The sequence below is a fragment of the Hyperolius riggenbachi genome, chromosome 1 (genome assembly GCF_040937935.1).
Source record: "Hyperolius riggenbachi isolate aHypRig1 chromosome 1, aHypRig1.pri, whole genome shotgun sequence".
NCBI lineage: Eukaryota > Metazoa > Chordata > Amphibia > Anura > Hyperoliidae > Hyperolius > Hyperolius riggenbachi.
The window spans coordinates 500,713,979-500,734,713 of record NC_090646.1 but is presented as its reverse complement, the minus strand read 5'-3'; the positions used below and the strand labels follow the sequence as shown (position 1 = coordinate 500,734,713).

The window sequence follows — 20,735 nt, the reverse complement described above, 5'->3', positions numbered from 1 at the left end:
AAGGTAAACACAGAGGTATGTTCATGGTCGCTCTATCCACATACCTCTGTGTATTGGCCATTCCTTGCCTCACTAAATTTCACTGGGTTGAGTTTGGAGCCAATTGTATTTATTACATATTTTTTAACAACTATGAAAGTGTCTACACTTTCAGGAATGTCTCTAACCATTATATTCATGGTACATGGGGTATTTATTAACACAGGTGTAAAGACAACGCCAACCTTGCTCCACTTTTCTCTCCACATGCCTTTGATATCACCCTCTTTGAATTAAAGCAAAAGTGTGATGGCCACTGAATTAAAAAGAAACTGTTTATATCTATGCTATCCATACAACTAGAACAAAATAGCGATATGGCCTTTTTACTGACCCTTCTACCCTTCCTGTGTTAGCAGTCTCTTGGAGAAATGCAGCAGCTGCAGGAGAAAACCCTGGTCTCCCCCACACCTGACTCTCCAGGCTTTCTACAGGGGTCCAAAGAGTCCGGCGGAAGCAGCAGCAAGAACTCCTCTTGTGACACTGACGACTTTGTCATGGTGCCTGCACAGTTCCCAAGCTCTCAAGGTTTGTTCACTACACTTTAAGAAAACGATTTATGGTATCTTAAAAGACCACTACCGTGAAACATTTTCAAATTTAAAATACATGAAAACACATTAATAGTACATTTCTTCAAGAGAAAAATGTGCTATAAATTACCTTTCTCCTATGTTGCTGTCACTTACAGTAGATAGTAGAAATCTGACAGAACTGACAGGTTTTGGACTAGCGCATCTCCTCATGAGTTTTTTTTAGGGTTTTCTTTATTTTCAAAAGCACTTAGTGAATGGCAGTTGCTCAGGCCAACTGCCAGAATAGTGTGCTAACTGGTGGTGTGTGTGTAGGGGGGCCTTGCATCTTTGTATAGATCATTTCCAGGAAGTTCTTTTGTAAAGAATAAAAGAAATTATGAGAATCCCCAATAAAGAGATGGACTTTGTGTTTTCATGTATTTTAACTTTTACAGTTTTTGGTGACAGTGGTGCTTTAACCCACTATGGTAATAAATGGTGTAAATAAATTAAATACAAAATTGATTGTTATGCTAAAACCAGTACTATTACCTATATATATCAATTGATCTTCTGTTTTGTTTAATTTTTACAATATGAAGTTGCTGTCTTAATCAGAAGAGTTGATCTAATTTACATAAATTTTTAATTGTGACAAGTAATGCTGGGAATACACGGTTCGTTTTTGCCTTCGTTTAAACCTTGGTTTCGATTGTGCCTTTTGTCCTTTTCGATCCTGAAATAATCGGTCATACGGTTAATATCACCACCCACGGTTTCGTTTTTTTTTTCGATTCTGATGGTTGCGTTTTTCCAATGATCGAAGGCTGCAAAGAAACGAAACGAAAATCCCTTTTTACAGGGACGGACTAGCATAAACGAATATATAATCGATCTGAACAGCCATCAAGCCTACCAATGGCTCGATTAGATGGATAAAGAGAGATAATATCAAACATGTTCGATCACTAGTCGTTCGTTTTTGGGGTCTATTAATCGAAACTATAATGAGATTATGACTATTTTCACATACGTTTTCAACACTCGATTCGTTTACCGAACGAATCGAAGGTTTAAACGAAGGCAAAAACGAACCGTGTATTCCCAGCATAAGAGCCAGATACCACCTTTTCTACTCACCAAGTTGAGTGTATTTTGTTGGCTGGAATGGAGTTTAAAAAGAAACCACAGTATGATAGGCAATGTGAAGCACACAGGCTAATAGGACAATTGTGATGCCTTTGTTATTCTGCCTGTGCTCCTGTGATCTGCATCCTTGTATGTGGCTGGCTAATTACTGCAGCTCCGTTTGAGCATAATACGTAATTGAACTCTGGTTTCTTTCCCAGGCAATTAAGGATTTTTATTTTTTTTCCTTCACGTCCAAAACCCATGAGGTTAGTTGGCAGGTGTGATTTTCTAGGAATTACCAGGGGCAGTGAAATGGCTTAAAATAATTTCAGATGTGTTTTAAGCATCATATTATGATCGAGATATTTTTTTAAAGCAAAGCTATCAAAATGGTTCACTGTTGTAAAAAGACACTGCTGTTAAAGCGCACCTGCAAGTATATTTATGCTTCAGATGGTGTAATACATGACCAGAAAATATTACCAAATCTCATGCCTACACTGAATAGAGGCCGTACAGTCTGACTTGGAGTTTTGCCCCACCCCTTCCTGCTGTCGAAAAAATCCATCAGGGCAACAGCATGAGCAGTGGAGGTGCTTTGACAGTTTTGTGGGCAGCAGGCTGTGACAGGGCAGAGCACCATCTGAGAAGAGATATCATTACATGTTTTATAGAATACCATGTATTCACAGTGAAGGGCCTGAAGTATTATCATAGTGACTGTAGCTATTATATGTGCACTTGTGGAATGGAGGCAGCTCTCAGTCACTGAGGACACTGACGTTCTGTGTAAATATGTGCACAAATTTCAGGTTTAGATAAATTGGGAACAGTTATCTATACTGAGAAGAGGAAGTTCACATGTTAAAAATCATATTGTTTTGTGCTTTTGTATGTGACCAGTACAGTTCATATATTGCTTCCTCCATGATTTTCAAGTAATGGGTGCAGTTTTACATTGGGAATTCATTCTGCTATTTCCCTCCTTAGCTTAACTGGCTAATTAGTGTTTAGGGAATAAAAGGATTTGCTTAGTGTCACAAGTTGTTGGCCTTCAAGCTTAGATCAGCATGTAACTTAGGCACTGTGCGCTACTTTACTGGTTCTTGGCATAGACCTCATCTCAAAGTTCTCCCCTTTCTTTTAATCATGTGCTTGAAGCCCTTTTAGAAAGATTCTTGGAAGCATAGCTAAGGTCACTGAGGCGTGCCTTATTGTATATTCACAGTTCAGTTGCTGGGTATAGGTTGGCTTTATAAACCTCAAGCAAGACTAATATAGAGAATAAGCATTTCATATTGCCAAAAATGACAAGTTATATAGACAAGTAGGGAACACATTATTACCAAATTACATTATTATGTTGAGTTAAAGTACAGCTTTTTTGCTATGTAAAATAAATAAATAAAAAGCTGTTCCTCTGTCCTACCTTTCCATTTCCTGTGCCTTTACTGAGGAAAAGGAGGTAGAAGCTGGGCGAATATATAATGTTTAAATTATTGCACTGGATAGTTTAGACACACTAGCCCATATGCAATTCTCTTTTTCTCCTGAGTCTTCCCCTAGGAAATCATTTTTCATATTCTTGTAAAATAGCTTTTCAGCATTTGGCAATTGAGAAAGTACCATAAAGCAGGTGACAAAGTACTATCAAAATTAGTTTGCGTATTAACTTGCTTGTTGGTGGTTTAACCCCTTAACAGCAATCTGACTTATTAAAACGTCCTGTTTGAGCCTGTTAACAGCTCAAGGACGTTTTAATAAGTTGCTCGCTCACGCCGCCGCTCTGCATGTGTGCACCCCCCTGCCGCCGTTAACCGTGGGGGCACCGCAATCTGTGACTGGGGAAGAGGACCGAGTGGTCCTCTACCCAATCGCAATGTCTGAAATGAATGGGCATGACCGCGATCAGAGGGCACGTCCACTCATAGAACAGGAAACAGTCTCAGCATAGTAAAATGTAAAATAAAAAAGTGAACACTTTGTATAAAACGGGAGAGCGTACACTAGCACCATCTAGTGGCCAAAATGTAAAATTAGACATACAGGCAAATACATACACCTGCTTCCCCCCCCCCCCCCGGTTTAATAATAGAGACAACTGGGCAAATAAAATGTATCAGTTTTAACCACAGGAGAACGTTTTATTTTAAAACTATAATGGCCAAAAACTGAGAAATAATAATTTTTCCCATTATTTTCTTATTTTTCCCATTAAAATGCATTTAGAATAAAAAAATTCTTAGCAAAATGTACTACCCACAGAAAGCCTAATTGGTGGTGAAAAAAGAGGTATAGATCATTTTGTTGTGATAAGTAGTAGTAAAGTAATTGACGAACAAAAGGGAGGAGCACTGACAGGTGAAAATTGCTATTTTCCGTTAGGGTAAAAAACCCCTTGGGGGTGAAGTGGTTAAAAGGCATTTTATTGATGGGTTTTGAAAAGATCACCTAAGAAAAAACTCAGGTGAAAAAGTTAATTGCATATGGGCCACTGAGTCTGTTGTCATGAATTAACAGTCAGTCAGAGATTTTTATTTACTTACATTTTTATACTATATACTGTATAATCTATAACAGGCATTCTAAATGATTAACAGTATTTAATCTATTTGGTTTTTTTTACATTTAAGGTGACCTTGCAGAAGCCACTACAAGCAAGCCCATCCAGGATACTTTAATGTACAGCGGGTAATCTAAATCTATTTTTACTCTTGTATTACCATACTGTTTACAGAATGATAAATAATACAGAATATACCATCTGCACTATAAGTATATTCAGCATTAACTAACCATTGTAGTATTAATCTATTTCTTGTTATCAGTTCCTTGCTGACATCAGCTGGCCAGGAGAGCCGGGCGGGAACACCTTCTCCTACACCACCATATAGCTGCTCCCCCAGTCCTTCCAGGTAGGAAAGAGCAGGTTCTACAATGTTGCAGTTATTAATTACAGTGATGTGACAGACTTTAAGCTTAACTTATCATATTACTAACCCTTCAATATGCTGTAGTTCTATTCACAAACATGGACTCTGTTCCTTTGTTGTAGACTGTCCCAGGCATCGGGCAGTAAGTATGGTCAGTCGGTGCCCATTCCAGTTCCAACACAAGTTCACAATTATCAGAGGATAGAGCAGAACCTGCAGTCTCCCATCCAGTACACCCCTCGCAGGTTGGTATAGATTTGAATGGGTAACTCTATAAGGTTTCAGTGTTTTGGACTCAATAAAAATTCAAAACTTGTAATGTATAACTTTTAAGAAGACATATCCTGGAAAAATTGCTTGTCATTGTCGATTCAGCTAGAAAGGATGAAATATTATTTAAACTTAACAATGTAACACAATGTATTTAGTTTTTTTTTCCAAGGAAGATTTTAAGCAGGGGAAGCATTCATTCAAAATAAACTGCATTTGTTGATGTAAAATGGGTATTTAAATCCCCTCCATGTTTATATGAGTTTAATTAAACATGTTTTAAAGTTCAGTATCAGTAATAATTATTATAGTTATAGAAAATAAAATAGAATAATACCTCGTAGGCCATGTTATACATCTTTATGTTCTCAACAACCTTGAGCTGCTTACTTATTCCTAGTCATTCGGAAACACTCCCCCCCCCCCTTTAGTCACATGGGCATACCGGCTGGGGGAGGAAGTGATTGTTTTGTCAACTGAAGCAACGCCTTCCTGCTGACAGCCTATCAGCCTTTCAGTTTCTAAAAGGGCTCCAGATGAACTTAGAGGGAGCAGGCAGCTGGAGGTGGCCGAGGAAGACATGAAAGTCAATAAGGTGGTGCAGCAGGGTTTTTCCTTTTTATTTTGCAAAAACGGCAATGTTTTTATTTAGCATTTGTATGCATAATTAATTTCAAATTATATTTTGTTACATGTACTTGAAACCCGTGCTTGATCTTAGGTTAGGATTAAATGCATCAGAGAATCCCCCTTTGCTCTGTTAGAGCTGTTTGCTTCAGCTTATTAGATGTATTATTATTATTATTATTATCTAGCAATAACCTCAGTGTAAGTTATTGTGACCATTTTTGTAATATTGCTAATAATTTACAGGATATCTTTCTAATAATTCTGGCTCATGTTCAAATGTAATGCTTATTATATGCCACTCGGAATAATGCTGGATTCACAGTGGTCATGGAGACTGGACATGGACATCAATTCAGAGCCTGCATGCAGCGAGTCAGGAAACATGATCCGATACTGTGAACAGGCCCATACAATTGTATGGGCAGTGAGTTGACATGCAGTATTATACTGCAACGTAACTGATGCACTGTGAACCAGCCCTGAGACTGTTTGAAATTGACAGGAAGGGCTTTTGATTCACTTAATTCCAAACTGCGTACAATTTGCATTACATTTTCACACAAGACTGAATTCTTAGCATCTCTTTGATATTTAATAGCAACTCACAGAAGAGAATACTGTACTACAATCCAGTTACTTGCCGATCATAAAGCCATTCACCAAGCTTGATTTATCGCAGGAACTTCTGTGTTCAAGTTACACTGATAGAATGCTTTGCAGTCAGAAAATAGCAGTGGGTTGTTTACGAAATGTATATTACATTATTACACAAGAGGTATGCTTCCAGTACTAGCTGGTTGTAACCAGGGACCTCTGTAATCGAAGATGCATTTTGGCTGGCTGTTCTTGCATTGCTTTATTGAAACCCAGAGTTTGAGGACTCCTACTCATCCTGAGGTTTTCATTGAACAGTACATGCTTCTCTGCAAGGAGCTCAAGGTACGGATCCTTACTGAATCCGCTGCCCTGGCTGAAGACAAGTGCCCTGATCCTGCCTTCATACAGTCAGATTCTGTGTGTAGCCCAGACAGCATATAGCTATATTCAGGATTCAGCCCTATGTCCAAGTGCTAAGATAACAGATATTTTCCAGACTGTAAGGTGCTTGGCCAGATTTAGTGCTAAAGCTCTGTTCTGCAGCTGTATGTAAAGAAAAGGGAGCCCTGTTTAGGCACTGCCAATATGTGTGTAAATGTATTCTTTTTATATGGCTACAGATGTATTTTATAGGCTGTGAAGTTTATGCTTGGAATGCTTTTTTCCAGATCTGGCATGGTGCGAAAGTCCAGCAGCATGAGTCCAACTAACATCATGAGAGCTGGAACATCTCCTCCCTTGCCTGTGGAGAATGTTTCTACAGCAGCTAGAAGACTCTCGTTTGGAGGGGCAAAGCCATACATTCCCTCTCCTCAGGGTAAGCCGGCCTTAGTCACTGTTTTCATCTGCCAGAGCAATGATGCAGATAGATTAGCTATAAGCAATCCTTCTTTGCAGAATTCCATTATTATTATTATTATTAATTAGTATTTATATAGCGCTGACATATTACGCAGCGCTGTACAGAGTATATATATATATATCTTGTCACTAACTGTCCCTCAAAGGAGCTCACAATCTAATCCCTACCATTGCCATATGTCTATATTATGTAGTGTAAGTACTGTAGTCTAGGGCCAATTTTTTAGTGGGAGCCAATTAACTTATCTGTATGTCTTTGGAATGTGGGAGGAAACCGGAGTGCCCGGAGGAAACCCACGCAGACACGGAGAGAACATACAAACTCTTTGCAGATAGTGCCCTGGCTGGGATTCGAACCAGGGACCCAGCGCTGCAAGGCGAGAGAGCTAACCACTACGCCACCGTGCTGCTCTACTTTTGATATACATTGTTTTCTTTCCACACAAAGTTTGTATGTTTTCTGTAATTGTTTTCTCACCACATAAGGTTTGTATGTTTTCTCGAATTGTTTTCTTTCCACATAAGGTTTTGTATGCTGCCTCCATTTTGTATTTGTCCTTCATCTGAAGGGGCTGTCTGCTTTTTTTTCCACAATGTAAAAACCTGCTGGCAGCATTACTGATTTCAGGCCAGCACCCGTCATAGTGTGATTTGCATATGCTTGTGTTCATATGTTTATGGCTGCCCTATTGCAAAACAAAGCTCATGTAATGGTGCCCATACATGGTACATTTTTTTTTTTTAGTTTAGATAATTTCGTTCAATGATTCCGTTTAATTGAGCATGTCCGATCATATTTTTATTGAAAAAATGGGATAATCGTTCCTGTTTCTTGATAGAAAAAAATATTATTTTCAACTTTTATTCAATTTGATTGTTTTGGTTGAATAAGCAGGAAAACCAAATGTTTTTATTGAATCGTGTATGGGCACCATAAGGATTGGGGGTTGATGTACATACTGGTAAGTGCTGTGCTCTAGAGTTGTAGAATGAAAAAAAGAAACACTGAAATACTCAGCTTTGCATCTTTTTATATATACCAGTAATAACTGAACTACTGGTGGTACTGGAGGAGAACAACTGAAATACTTATGGAAACCATAGGTTAAAATCACCTTTTCCAGTTAGTTGAATGAACGTAGAGTTGAAAATATGACTAAAATCACAAACTCTTCTTCTCATTGTACTCAACGGTATGTATGATCAGTGGGCAGCAAATATAAAAGAAATATAATTCTGAGTTGATGCAGGATTATGCAAGTTTTGTAGGCAGATTTATTCAGCTTGACTATGGACCTATTGAATCCCATTGAGGTGTAATTGGTTGGTTCATTTTTTAAGCTGCATCAATTTGCTTACAAAATTTGGATAATCCTACATTAACTTCAAATTATTTGCATCTCATTGCACTCTGAGTTTGGAGTGTTTAAAGGCAGATAGCTCCATCCACAGGCAGAATCTGAGAAGTACAGTCTAGTGATCCCTCTTTGCTAGTAGTATGACAAGAGGATGTTCCCTTCCCCCCCATTAAGGCATTTTTGTTCTATTTTGGTTTAATTAAATTTTTGAGATCGAAGGTGACCTTTTTGGATTATCAGTAACAAAGCAATACTGTTATTTTTAAGTTAACAAAATACATCATTTTTGGTTTGAGGTCAAAACTGTCATAGAATGGGCAGCAACAAGGATGGAGGAAACGCTGACACCACCGCTGCACAAGCCAAGGGAGCAGAAGCCAGGATCTCAGAACATGTACACAGGAAAAGAGCATTCCGCTGCACCGAGGTTGGGTATAAAACTTTGCTTCAACTTTATTTGCACATCAGTAGACACATACAAAGGCTGACGCGTATCGGAGCTCCAAAAGGCTCCTTAATCATAGCCCATGATTAAGCCCATAGGCTATGATTAAGGGGCCTTTTGGAGCTCCGATACGCGTCAGCCTTTGTATGTGTCTACTGATGTGCAAATAAAGTTGAAGCAAAGTTTTATACCCAACCTCGGTGCAGCGGAATGCTCTTTTCCTGTGTACATGTCATAGAATGGAATAGAAAGCAAAAATAGAATGCAGCTATCTTGTCGTAACTCAATTTGGCCATCATATAATTATTTGATGTTATCACCTTGTGTATGGGTACCATTAGAGGAATGGAATGCTAAACATGGATATAGTGCTTATGCAGAGTTCCATTGGACATACTGATTTAATACAACATGCCAGGTGCAATGTGATGACGCACTTTTAATTCATTAATGAGAAGAAATACCTGTCTTTTTGTTTTTCTCAGTTGGAACTATACCTGAGCAGCCCCTGCAAGACATGAGTAGAAGCCCTGGAGGAACAGAGCCCAGAAGCAACAGTCCTGCTTATGGTGTGTTTCAGTACAAACCTTGATATGTTTAAAGCTGGATTCCGGACTGTGTTATATTTACTGCAGTGTGTAGCTGTTGCTTCCTAATCACAGGACAGAGATGTGTGGCATTTCACAATGTCAATGTTTCTGTATAATGTGTAATGATATTTATGGTGATGGTAATTGCACTGGAACAGAGGCCACTATCTGATTCAAGTGGGAAAGGCAGAGCTCCACCTCTGTAATGGGAAGCTCAGCTGAATTTAGGCCCTGCTAATAGTCAAGCTCTACCAAAGGTATCCCTACTTTGTCGCAGTGGTGGGGCTTGTGTGAACAAGGCAGTAGCCTAGCTTACTGGTAGGGTCTCCCCAGCTGGACAGGTCAAAGGTGATGTTCCAGACTAAATAGGATACCCTGGTGCTCCAAGTCTGAGGGTTGGGTATTTAACAGGCTAACAACAAAAACCTAATTGTTAAGAAAACTTCAGAAAAGCCTCGGAAATCAAAATGGATTAGAGATGGATGGGATAGGAACCTGAAGGAAGCGAAAGCTCAAATCGAGCTGTAATGCCAGAGGAGGAGGAGGCGCTAAAGGTCAAGACATCACAGTTAGGCCCACTAGAGCTGTTTCAGCAGCATTTTGAAACCACCAGCAATTCAAGAGCGCTAGGATAATGAAAGTCAATGAAGGTGATCCCACAGTAGCGATTGCAATTTCCTAAAATCACAATCGTGGTGCCTGAAGCATTGTTGGAGCATTTACGCTTCAATACAAAGTATAGGATTGCTGCAAAATTGCTTTTTATACGCTGTACAAATCGATGTTGCGGCGCTTTTACTACCAAACCTATGGAAATCTCAAGTCCCTATGGAAATTCAAAAACACCAAAAATTGATCTGAAAAAAAGCTACAAAAATCACCAACAAAAAGCGTTTAGCAATAGCGATTAACTCTTTTTAGTGGGTCAAAGCCCTTGACACAGCCAGTGCTACTGATGAGGGAAGACTACATAGTTACCATCCTTACCACTGTCAATTCAATGCTGGATTGCTTTAAACATATTAGAAGAAAACTCCTATCTCAAAATTATTATTAACCCGAGTGTCTACTTGTGCTTAAACGACATTTTATTCATTATCTGCAAAATGGCAATATAATACTTGGTTCACACATTATTAAAACCTTTTTCTAAAACCACAGTTAGGACACATGAGCTTACTTCTATAAAATTCCCATCATCCTCATGAAGGTATGTCGCCGCTTTGATCGCCCAGCCGGAGCCTATGCAGATCAAACGGTTACCCTTTCATGTATGGACTCCTATGGGCCCACCACCAGGCACACACCCTGAGGCCTCCACATGCATACACTACACAGTGCACTGTATCGTTATGTTGCTCCTTAGGGTATCAATCCGGTCAAAATCCAAACCCCATGACACTTTGAAAAAGCCCTGTGGGAGGGGCGAAACGCATCAGTGGGCGGGGCTGGATAGACACGTGTGAGCGCTCACATACCCGGGATGCCGGGCAGCACTGTGAATCCCCCGCAAGCTGATGGCATACTGATCGGAGCGTGGAGTGCAGAAAGAGGTGATGCGGACACAGCGTCGGGCGGTGGAGTTCGCTGGAGCCCTGAGGTTAGCTCCCTCAGAAACACAGAGTGCACGCTGGATGATCGGGTGGCCGTGAGTAACACGCTTACAACTGGCATCTGCTAATTGTAATTCTACAGTGATCGGAGATGTTGAAGAATGGCTATGGAAAAAAGTGAAGCTGCTGCAGCAGCACTGGTTGTCATTCTGGGCTGACCTGTTGTTACTTTGAGGATTGTTTTGATCTGTTTAAGCCAGTGAGACCCTTCAGGGAAGCAAAGGTGCTAGTAATATTCCACATATCCCCCATAATTCCTGGGCAACAGGGAAGATTTTGACCGGATTGATACCCTAAGGAGCAACATAACGATACAGTGCACTGTGTAGTGTATGCTTGTGGAGGCCTCAGGGTGTGTGCCTGGTGGTGGGCCCACAGGAATCCATACATGAAAGGGTAACCGTTTGATCTGCATAAGCTCCGGCTGGGCGATCAAAGCGGCGACATACCTTCATGAGGATGATGGGAATTTTATAGAAGTAAGCTCATGTGTCCTAACTGTGGTTTTAGAAAAAGGTTTTAATAATGTGTTAACCAAGTATTATATTGCCATTTTGCAGATAATGAATAAAATGTCGTTTAAGCACAAGAAGACACTCGGGTTAATAATAATTTTGAGATAGGAGTTGTACACAGGTACCCGAGTATCTCCCCCTAGTGGGTAGTGCATTATTAATTTGGATGTGGCCGCCAGAATAAGCATAGTATATAATATTAGAAGAAAAGATGACTGAATGTATTGGCCAGATACCTGTGTACTGTTTACTCCTGTTTTGTGCCTCAGTGGAAGTAGCAGTTTTATTATTACTTACTGGACGTGTATTTACAGATATTGATGAGTCATAATAAACACAGGTGTAACTTATCCAATACAGAGTTTTACATTTCATTTCCTTGTTACAAGCTTCAGCACAAATTATAAAGGAAAGAGCTGTAAGGTTTTATTGTGTTGGCTGCACATTAGTTAGTGCTGTGTCAGTGTCCTCCTTAGTCACCCAGTGACTCAGCCCCTCAGTCACGCATGCACAGGCACATTTGTTGTCAACACACGCTCGTGTTTTTCCAGTACTGATGGCAGCTTTGGCAGTGTCCTCAGGATCACTTTGAATGGCTGCCAGTACTCTTAATTTTAAATTTGATCTATACAGCACAGATGTATTCATGTCCCTTTATATTGGTGAATTTGTAGAAACTGCAGATCCTGATTCTGAATAGAGAGAGTAAATGTTTGCTGATGCTATTCTGTACTTTCCAGGCATTCCAGCACAGGGTTCCTGTGGCATGGGGTCTCGCCTTCATAGTGCTCCCAACTTATCTGATCTACAGCCATGTCGGCAGAAAATCAAGAAGCAGCTTTCAGATCCCGTTATGCCAAAAGATGCCCAAACGCACCATGGTTCCCCCCAGCAGCTCCACAGCCTGCAGCCCGCACGATCGCTCAGGTCCTCCCCCAAGTTGTCCGAGTTTATGCAGAGGAACCCGCTTCCTACCATACTGGGATCCCCCACAAAGGTGAGTAAGAAATAAAAAATGTACTTGAAGCCGTGATAAACAACACTGGTTTGCCAAGCAAAATCCAGGTCTCTCTTTGGATTGTAGAGCTGCCAAACTTGTACTTGTGCCATGGGACTTAGAGGTCTCATCATACTTAGTCCATACTTGGGTTCATGGTAAACCTAAAATTACCATATATTATTGCCTGGTCCAGCTGACCACTTTCAGAACACGATACTATTGTCTTGTGTTTCAGGTTATCTTTAGTAGTTATGAATTGTTGTCTGAACAATGGCTGCGTCACATTACAATTTTTTTTATTGTTTTGTTATATTGCAGAGTGCATCACCATTTGAGTTCCCAAAGGGAGGCAGTTCCCAAAACTTGCTGGCTCTTCTTGCACATCAAGGAATGATAGCCCCACCAAGAAACAAGACTCTCCCTGACCTGAAGAATGCAGGCCAATACCAGTACCAGCAAGCTGGCCTGGGCTTGCGTCCTGTAGAAGAAGGGAAAGGTCCCTTCGGCAGGTAATAATATATACGATGGATGCTTTGTTCTGTGTTTGTCATTGGAGGGATTTAAGCTCTGCATATACTATTATTATTACGCATTGATGTAGCACTGTTGTCTTTTCTCCAGTGCTTTGCAGTGTATATTGATTTATGTCACAAAGTCTTGCTCACAATCTGATATCTCCACCATGATTTAGGGCCAGTTTTGGGAAAACCAGGCATCCTACGAAATGTGAGAGAGTACCAGAATCATGTCTGGAGTAAACACAGGACAGACTCCTTTATAAGACAACCGTAGTGAGAGTTACTGTATGTGGAGGCGGCCATATTTATTTCCTTTTAAGTAATACCAGTTACTTGGCAGCCCTGCTAATCCTCTACCTCTAATACATTTACCCATAAACTTATGATCAGAGAGTGATTGATTGGCTTGCCATATTGGGCCACTATTTAGTTGTGTATGCCTAGTTTTATGTTACAGGGAATCTTAAGCTAAATGAAAAAAAAATGATTTTAACTTACCTGGGGCTTCTTGCAGCCCCCTGGAGTCCTCCTGTGCCCACAACGCCGGCCCAAGTCCCTCCGGCCAGCAGCGATGACCCCCGCTAAGCTGGCTGGCCACGCACCTCCTCATTGTGCTCCCGCGGGCCAGGAGCATTCTGCGCTTGTACAGTATGTGGAGATCACTACTGTGCATGCGCAGAGCGCTCCAGGCCTTGGGGGCGCGATCAGGGTACGTGAGGCTTGGGGCCGCGCATGCACAATTGCTGGCGGCGACTGGCCAGTTTTGCCGGGCTTCGGAGGCAAGGACTTGGACTGGCGTTGTGGGCACAGGAGGACTCCAGGGGGCTGCAAGAAGCCCCAGGTAAGTTAAAATAATTTTATTGTTTGACTTAAAGAGAATCTGTACTCTGAAATTCTTACAATAAAAAGCATACCATTCTATTCATTATGTGCTCCTGGTCCCCTCTGTGCTGTTTCTGCCATTCTCTGCTGCAAACCTGGCTTGTAATTGCCAGTTTTAGGCAGTGTTTACAAACAAACTAACCAGCTTCTAATAGGCTCAGCTAAGCAGAGTGTGTTAGTCACACAGAGCCTGCAGGGGGTGTGTACAGCTTCTAGCTAATCACAAGCAGCCCTGCACATTCCAGTCTGACTGCCTCAGCCTGACTGTGCCGACTATAGAGAGAAGATTAGATCATATAACAGAGATAACACAGCTACTGTGCAATTAGGAAAAGCTGCAGTAAGCCAGACCACATTAGAAAAGGCATAGGAACTTATAGCATAGAAGAAATAAAGATAAACAATTTGTTACAGAGTCTCTTTAAGTGTCCCTTTAACCAGCTGAGCGGTCTGGACGAGCTCAGCTCGTCCAACACCGCCAGCGGCTGCCGCTCAGGCCCTGCTGGGCCGATTTTGATGAAATAAAAAGCAGCACACGCAGCCGGCACTTTGCCAGCCGCGTGTGCTGCCTGATCGCCGCCGCTCTGCGGCGATTCGCCGCGAGCAGCGGCGAAAGAGGGCCCCCCTAGCCGCCTGAGCCCTGCGCAGCCGGAACAAAAAGTTCCGGCCAGCGCTAAGGGCTGGATCGGAGGCGGCTGACGTCAGGACGTCGGCTGACGTCGATGACGTCACTCCGCTCGTCGCTATGGCGACGATATAAGCAAAACAAGGAAGGCCGCTCATTGCGGCCTTCCTTGTTTATTCTGGGCGCCGGAGGCGATCGGAAGATCGCCTCCGGAGCGCCCTCTAGTGGGCTTTCATGCAGCCAACTTTCAGTTGGCTGCATGAAATAGTTTTTTTTTTATTTAAAAAAAACCCTCCCGCAGCCACCCTGGCGATTTAATCAGAACGCCAGGGTGGTTAAGTGTATTTATGCTGCATTGATGGTTGCATTGAGTACTGCTGTGAATGAATGTACAAAGTGTTTATGTGACTTCTTATCTGTGTCCTGAAATAATTCCACTGCCAAGTATGTGTACATTGCCACATGCTGATAATATGTTCAGACGTTTATAGAAAAAAATCTTTGAATCTTTGTTTAGAACAGACTTTGGCCTTAATAGACCCATGATATATAATGTCAGATTATAAAGGTATCCTCATGTGCCTCTGTAGTCTGTGAATTTAAAAGGCAATATGGTGTTAAGTGTAAGGCCACTTTAATGGATGATGATAACAATCCTGCCCAACGTAAATACAAAATCAACCCCTCCACAGAAAAATAAAAGTTCTCTTCAATAACTTGAAGCTGGCAAACAAAATCGGCACCCATCATTGTTTCCCCACTTTTAATAACAAAGAACAGGCTTTGCTTCAACAGAATATCTTGAATAATAACACTTATGAAAATAACATCAGAAAAAATGATGAGACCCTTAAAGCGGACCTGAACTCAGAACGTCCTCTCTGCTCTAAAAGATATGCAACAGCATAATAACCTTTAAAGAAAAAACATTCCTTTGTTACAGCTGATACAAAATAAATCTGCTTTCATGATTCATAGAAGCAGACATATTGATAACATCCTGTGCTTTCAAATGAGCTTATCTGCCATGGCAGTCATGTGACACAGGGAGAAATCAAATTATAACTTGTGGTTAGACACAAATGAGGGGGAATTAAACAGGCTAAACTCTAAATACATACAGGGTGCATTTCTCTATGTTTTCCTTTTGTCCAAGAGTTAAGGACAGCATTTTCTTTTGCTGTCCATGAGACTTCTGCACCTGGCATCAAGTGGTTTGGCCCCATTTCCTGTGCAAACTGCTCCATCTGTGTTAGTTATGAAGGGCACCTTATCCAGACTTTATGCTTCAGTTCTTTCCATAGATGTTCGATAGGATTGAAATTAGGCCTCCTAGAAGGCTCTCATGGCAAGTGGGGTTTTATGTCTGAATGCAGATATGTTGGTTTTCCTACAGGTCCCTCAGCACTGGTAGACTCACAGACCTTTTGCTTAAAGCAGCATTTGGGACGCAGGCTCCAGAGATTGGCAGCACAGATAGCCTCAATGCAGAGAAACCCATGGAAATAACAGGTGAGATTTTTACCCTTGGCGATGATACCCATAAGGGAGGTTCATAATGGAGTGTGCCGTTGGGGGTGCGGGGCTTGGTAGAAGAGTCATATGGGGGTATAATATCACAGGAATCCATTGACAATGAACATATCACAGGGATCCATTGACAATGAACCTAACATAAACAATGCCATATTCATCTAAACAAATTATTTGAGTTTAATTTATTGTATTAGCAACTTGTTAGGTAATCATTGAATTTACTTAAGAATTAAGCATTGAAAATACTGTTAACTTATGAATTTATCAAAGATCTAATATTTTGCTTCTGCTTGCAGCACCTTTAATTGGCTATGGAGGAAACCTTCATGGTCCAAGCTCTCTTAGTCCCGCTCCTGTCATCTTCACTGTGGGCTCCCCTCCTGATGGCACCGCTACCCCTCAAACCACACGAACACGACTCTTCTCAGGTAAACATCTGCCTGGTAACCAATCAACTTCCATCGTTTTTCTTATAATGTTTTAAAAACTGAAAGCATACGGTAATTTCTAGCCTCCTGTTTAATAGTTTTTCACTTTTGTAATAATACTATTTTCCCCTTTTTCTCAGTGGGCTCTTCAAGCTCTCAGAGTTCTGCTGGATCATACACTGGTAGACATGTTGTGGTTGGCACAGGTGGTGAGACTTTTGAAGCCCCATCTAGCCTTCGGTACACATACCCAGATGCTACGCCAACCAACCCTGATGGAGTTGTGATGTTTGAAGTTCCTGAGCTTCCGGAGGAGACTCTTATGGAGGTACAGCTAATTTTATATATTTCACATTCGGACAAAAGTACAGTTCATGGAAACTTCTGACATAGAAAACATGACATGAGACCACAGAGCAAACGTTTTAGCCCTTCCTGTCTTTATTAATAGACCTCATAGGCGCAAACTCTGGTTTCCTGTGCACACCCTGCCAGACAGAGCATGCCAAGTGAGCTCAGGGCCAAACCACATGAGTTCAGTAACAAGTCACAGTAAAGTCTCGCCTGGTTCAGATTCATAGTAATCATCAGTCTGCCAGAATATTGTTCACTTAGTACTTAGCAAGCTGCTGCAAGTGGTTAATTAGGCCATGGGTTAATAGTTGATGAATAGAAAACCTGTGAGCACCCTCCTCTACCGACTTATAAAAATAGCTAGTTTAGCTACATAAGAAACACGTAAACTTACCGCTTCCCTTACCCAGGAGTGTACTTACAACATTATTTAAAACATGTCATTTTTATATGCATATTGGTACCCTATGTGGAAGATACTTGGTGCTTAGTTGCTAAGTAACTGGTCAGATTCCTATGGTCCATTAATGATTCCAGTGGCTGGTCAACATGCCACTTTCATCAGTGCTTAGTTATACACTGTCAATAATGGCCCAATTCAGGAAGAGGTTAATCCCCCCCTCCCTGCCCTCCCTAATCAATGCAGTACAAAGCTATGCTCTGTTGGCGTCGCCACTGCATATATTTGTGCATTTAATCACTCTTTAAAACAATTTGTAAGGGTCAACACATTACTGGTAGATTTGATCTAATGTAAAAAAATAGCAGGTCTAAGTCCTGATGAAGGGGGTCTGAATGCTCTATTTTAACACTGCACCCCACTGTGGATTAGTTCTAAAACCCAATTTTTAGGACAATTACCTTTTGTAATACTACACCTTACCTGGAAGTTGCTTGGGATCTGAATAGTTAATAGTCATAGATCCGATGAAGTAGTAAAGATGCATAGGCCAGATAGCAAGATCATGAAGACTGATAAACGATACATATTGATAAATTATTCCATATTCTTGGTGTTCATGTCTGGATTTCTGTCCTTTTCAGCAAGAACACACTGACACCCTGCGCAGCTTACGGTTTACTCTGGCCTTTGCCTATTCAGTCATGGAGATTGCCAGTCTGAAGGGGAGCTCAGTGGATGTCAGTGCGTCTGTCACATCTGAGTACCAAATGCAAGAGAGTGTTGTGGCAGATCAGATCAGTCTTCTAAGCCGAGAATGGAGGTGAGATTTTTTGTTTTATTTTGCACAGAAAGGTCCCCAGTAAAGATATGACCATAAACAAAGTAAATATTTCCGTTCTAAACTGTAGCTCACCATGATAACACTACGATCACCACATTGTCCTATACTAATAGTTTTATTGTGTAAACAGTAAAGTGTAAAGAGCACTAAATGCAGTATTGACAATTCCATTTTTATAAAAAAAAAAATAATAATAATTTAAAACCGTGCAGGATGGGTGCTGATTGGTCATGAAGGGTTATTTAGCTTTACACAAATGCTTCTGTTCCTTGTGCTGGGAATACACGATGAGTTTTTTTGGGAAGATTTACTTTCAGATCGATTTCCATTCATTTCTATGAGAAAAACGATCGAAATCAGAATTGTCCTGCCGGAAATTATCTATCGAGCCATCTGTCTGCCAAAAAAACTCATGGCGTATTCCCAACATAACTCTGCTTACTGAATAAGCTCACAAATGTGCTAATTATCTATACAACACAGCAGTGTCCTCTTCTTGCATTTGCTTAAACATTAACCAGGGTTCTGTCAGTGTAGAGGCACAGAGGACCTCATTACTTTGCCTTGTTTCCATGATTAGATCATTATTGGAACGTAACAATGTGTCTTGAACAGCAAATGTCCCTATTCTGCTTGTATCTCAGCTCTTTAGCATCCCAGGAACAAAACAGGGCCTTAATTTACACATCTTGAGGAGTAAACCTATCACTGCCTTTCTGACAATGCACCTAAACATAATAAAAGCTCCGTAATCTATAGACACAGAGAGTCATTGCCAGTTACCTGCTGGTAGACACCGAATGCAGGACCAAATTCCTGGTTTGATGATGGTCTCCTCTGAGAAATGATGATACTCCACAGGGTAGCGTAGAGATACATAGATGGAAGAGCGTCTGTTGCTCAAAGTCAAAGGAGTGCGATATCCATAACATTCAGATTAAGGCAAGTCTTGTGAAATAGCTTACCAAATTTAGTCTAAGCAAAAAAACACTTGACTTGCCATGTTGGTGGGTACTTCACTACAACTCCTATTGCGCAAAAGGTGGATCAGCGCAACACCAGGCCGCCTCCGAATGGCCTCCATCAGAGATGCGCTGAGCCCCCCCCAGGAACTACAACAATTCCTATTGCTGTTCTCAGTAAAAATGTGTATGTTGTGTATATGTCTTGTACGGTTTAATTATAGCATTTAATAATAAAAAAATCTTTCTAGCTGAAGGCTATTTTTTTTTTCTTTTTACTACTATTAGTTCAAAAGGGTTAAAGAGCCATTTGCTTGTACTGCAAGCACAATTAGCATAATTTCCTTACTGACACAGGACCAGCGCTACCATAGATTCCCAATCCCCCCAGAACCTATAGGGCCCCCAAGGTGTCTCCCGCCATCTTAATTGTTGCTTCCCGGGGTTCCTGCAGAGGCAGTGCAGACAGGTGAGACACTACACTGCCAAAGACTCTGCAGGGGCCCCAGGGAATACAGTTAAGTTAGTAGGTGATTGGGAGGGTCAGCAGCTGGCTCAGGGGCCCAGGAGGAAAATTTGGCTGTAACAAAGGGCACCTAATGCTGATTTTTGGTCAGAGGGTGTCTGTTGGGCGCCTCTGGGTTAATTTTGCCCCATTGTTACTTGAATCAGCCATGTACAGACGTATAGAATAGGTATGGATAAAAATACAAAAAAGGGCCAATCAGATCTTGTCAAGGTCAAATTTGATTGGTCCGTTTTCAATCTGCATAAATATGCATACAGAATCTTCATAATCCTGCATGAACTGAAATTATTTGTATCTCACAGACCATCCCTAGCAGAGAATTATTAACATTTCTTCTCACTTCAAACATTCAGTCCTGTACAGAAATAATGGGCTCTCTCTGCAGTGGACTGGATGTTTCAAGTGAGCAGAATGATGGATCACTGGTTTTCATTGCAAATCTTTGTTAGTAAATCATCTCCATTTCAGCATATTGTTTACCCACAGTTCTGTTTTTACATTGGCAGTTGTAATTAATAAATGTAATCTTGTTTTTTGTCTCTCTAGTTATGCAGAACAGCTAGTCCTTTATTTAAAAGCAGCAGAACTTCTCTCTAATGGTCTACAGATTGCCATGGAGCAAGTACGGACCGGCAAGCTGTGTCTCTCCTCCACTGTTAAACAGGGTAAGAGATTCTCCTATGGATGCTACACAAAACCCAAATTTACAGCTGGGACTTTGTGACGAAGGTAGCTGTTGTGCACAGAGGAAAGTGCCACATGGAGGGGAATTATAAGGCCTGTTTTACAGTGCGTTACAGATTAATAAATATTCCCCAGTAACGTATTGCAATGTCGATCCACATGTGGAAATTTTTTTGTGTTCAAAATGTACCCAAGGTGAACCTTGGGTTAAAAAAAACATACAGAGATGTTAATTGGCTCTCCTCTAAAAAAAAAAAATTTTTAAATGGCTGTAGACTATCCACTTCAGCCTTCAGTCGTTCTCACTTTATGCATCCAAGCAATTTTCACCTCCCATTCATTAGCCTATAACTTTATCACTACTTATCACAATGAACTGATCTATATCTTGTTTTTTCCGCCACCAATTAGGCTTTCTTTGGGGGGTACATTTTGCTAAGAGCCACTTTACTGTAAATGCATTTTAACAAGAAGAA

At 41.0% G+C, this 20,735-nt stretch overlaps 1 protein-coding gene across 2 annotated transcripts in view; it reads left to right on the top strand.

Annotated features, from left to right (window-relative positions):
- ULK1 (unc-51 like autophagy activating kinase 1) overlaps positions 1–20,735 on the top strand; it is a 116,258-nt gene that overhangs the window by 82,503 nt on the left and 13,020 nt on the right. Inside the window, exons 13-25 of one of the 2 annotated variants that reach the window (XM_068243450.1) lie at positions 399–567; positions 4,319–4,376; positions 4,514–4,600; positions 4,741–4,863; positions 6,784–6,932; positions 9,265–9,348; positions 12,238–12,494; positions 12,816–13,006; positions 15,919–16,034; positions 16,355–16,486; positions 16,627–16,814; positions 17,885–18,063; positions 20,122–20,240. In XM_068243450.1, the coding sequence (XP_068099551.1) occupies positions 399–567; positions 4,319–4,376; positions 4,514–4,600; positions 4,741–4,863; positions 6,784–6,932; positions 9,265–9,348; positions 12,238–12,494; positions 12,816–13,006; positions 15,919–16,034; positions 16,355–16,486; positions 16,627–16,814; positions 17,885–18,063; positions 20,122–20,240 (1,852 nt within the window). Of the gene's footprint in view, positions 1–395; positions 568–4,318; positions 4,377–4,513; positions 4,601–4,740; positions 4,864–6,783; positions 6,933–9,264; positions 9,349–12,237; positions 12,495–12,815; positions 13,007–15,918; positions 16,035–16,354; positions 16,487–16,626; positions 16,815–17,884; positions 18,064–20,121; positions 20,241–20,735 lie in introns of both variants that reach the window. The other variant, XM_068243449.1, reaches the window with a different exon arrangement.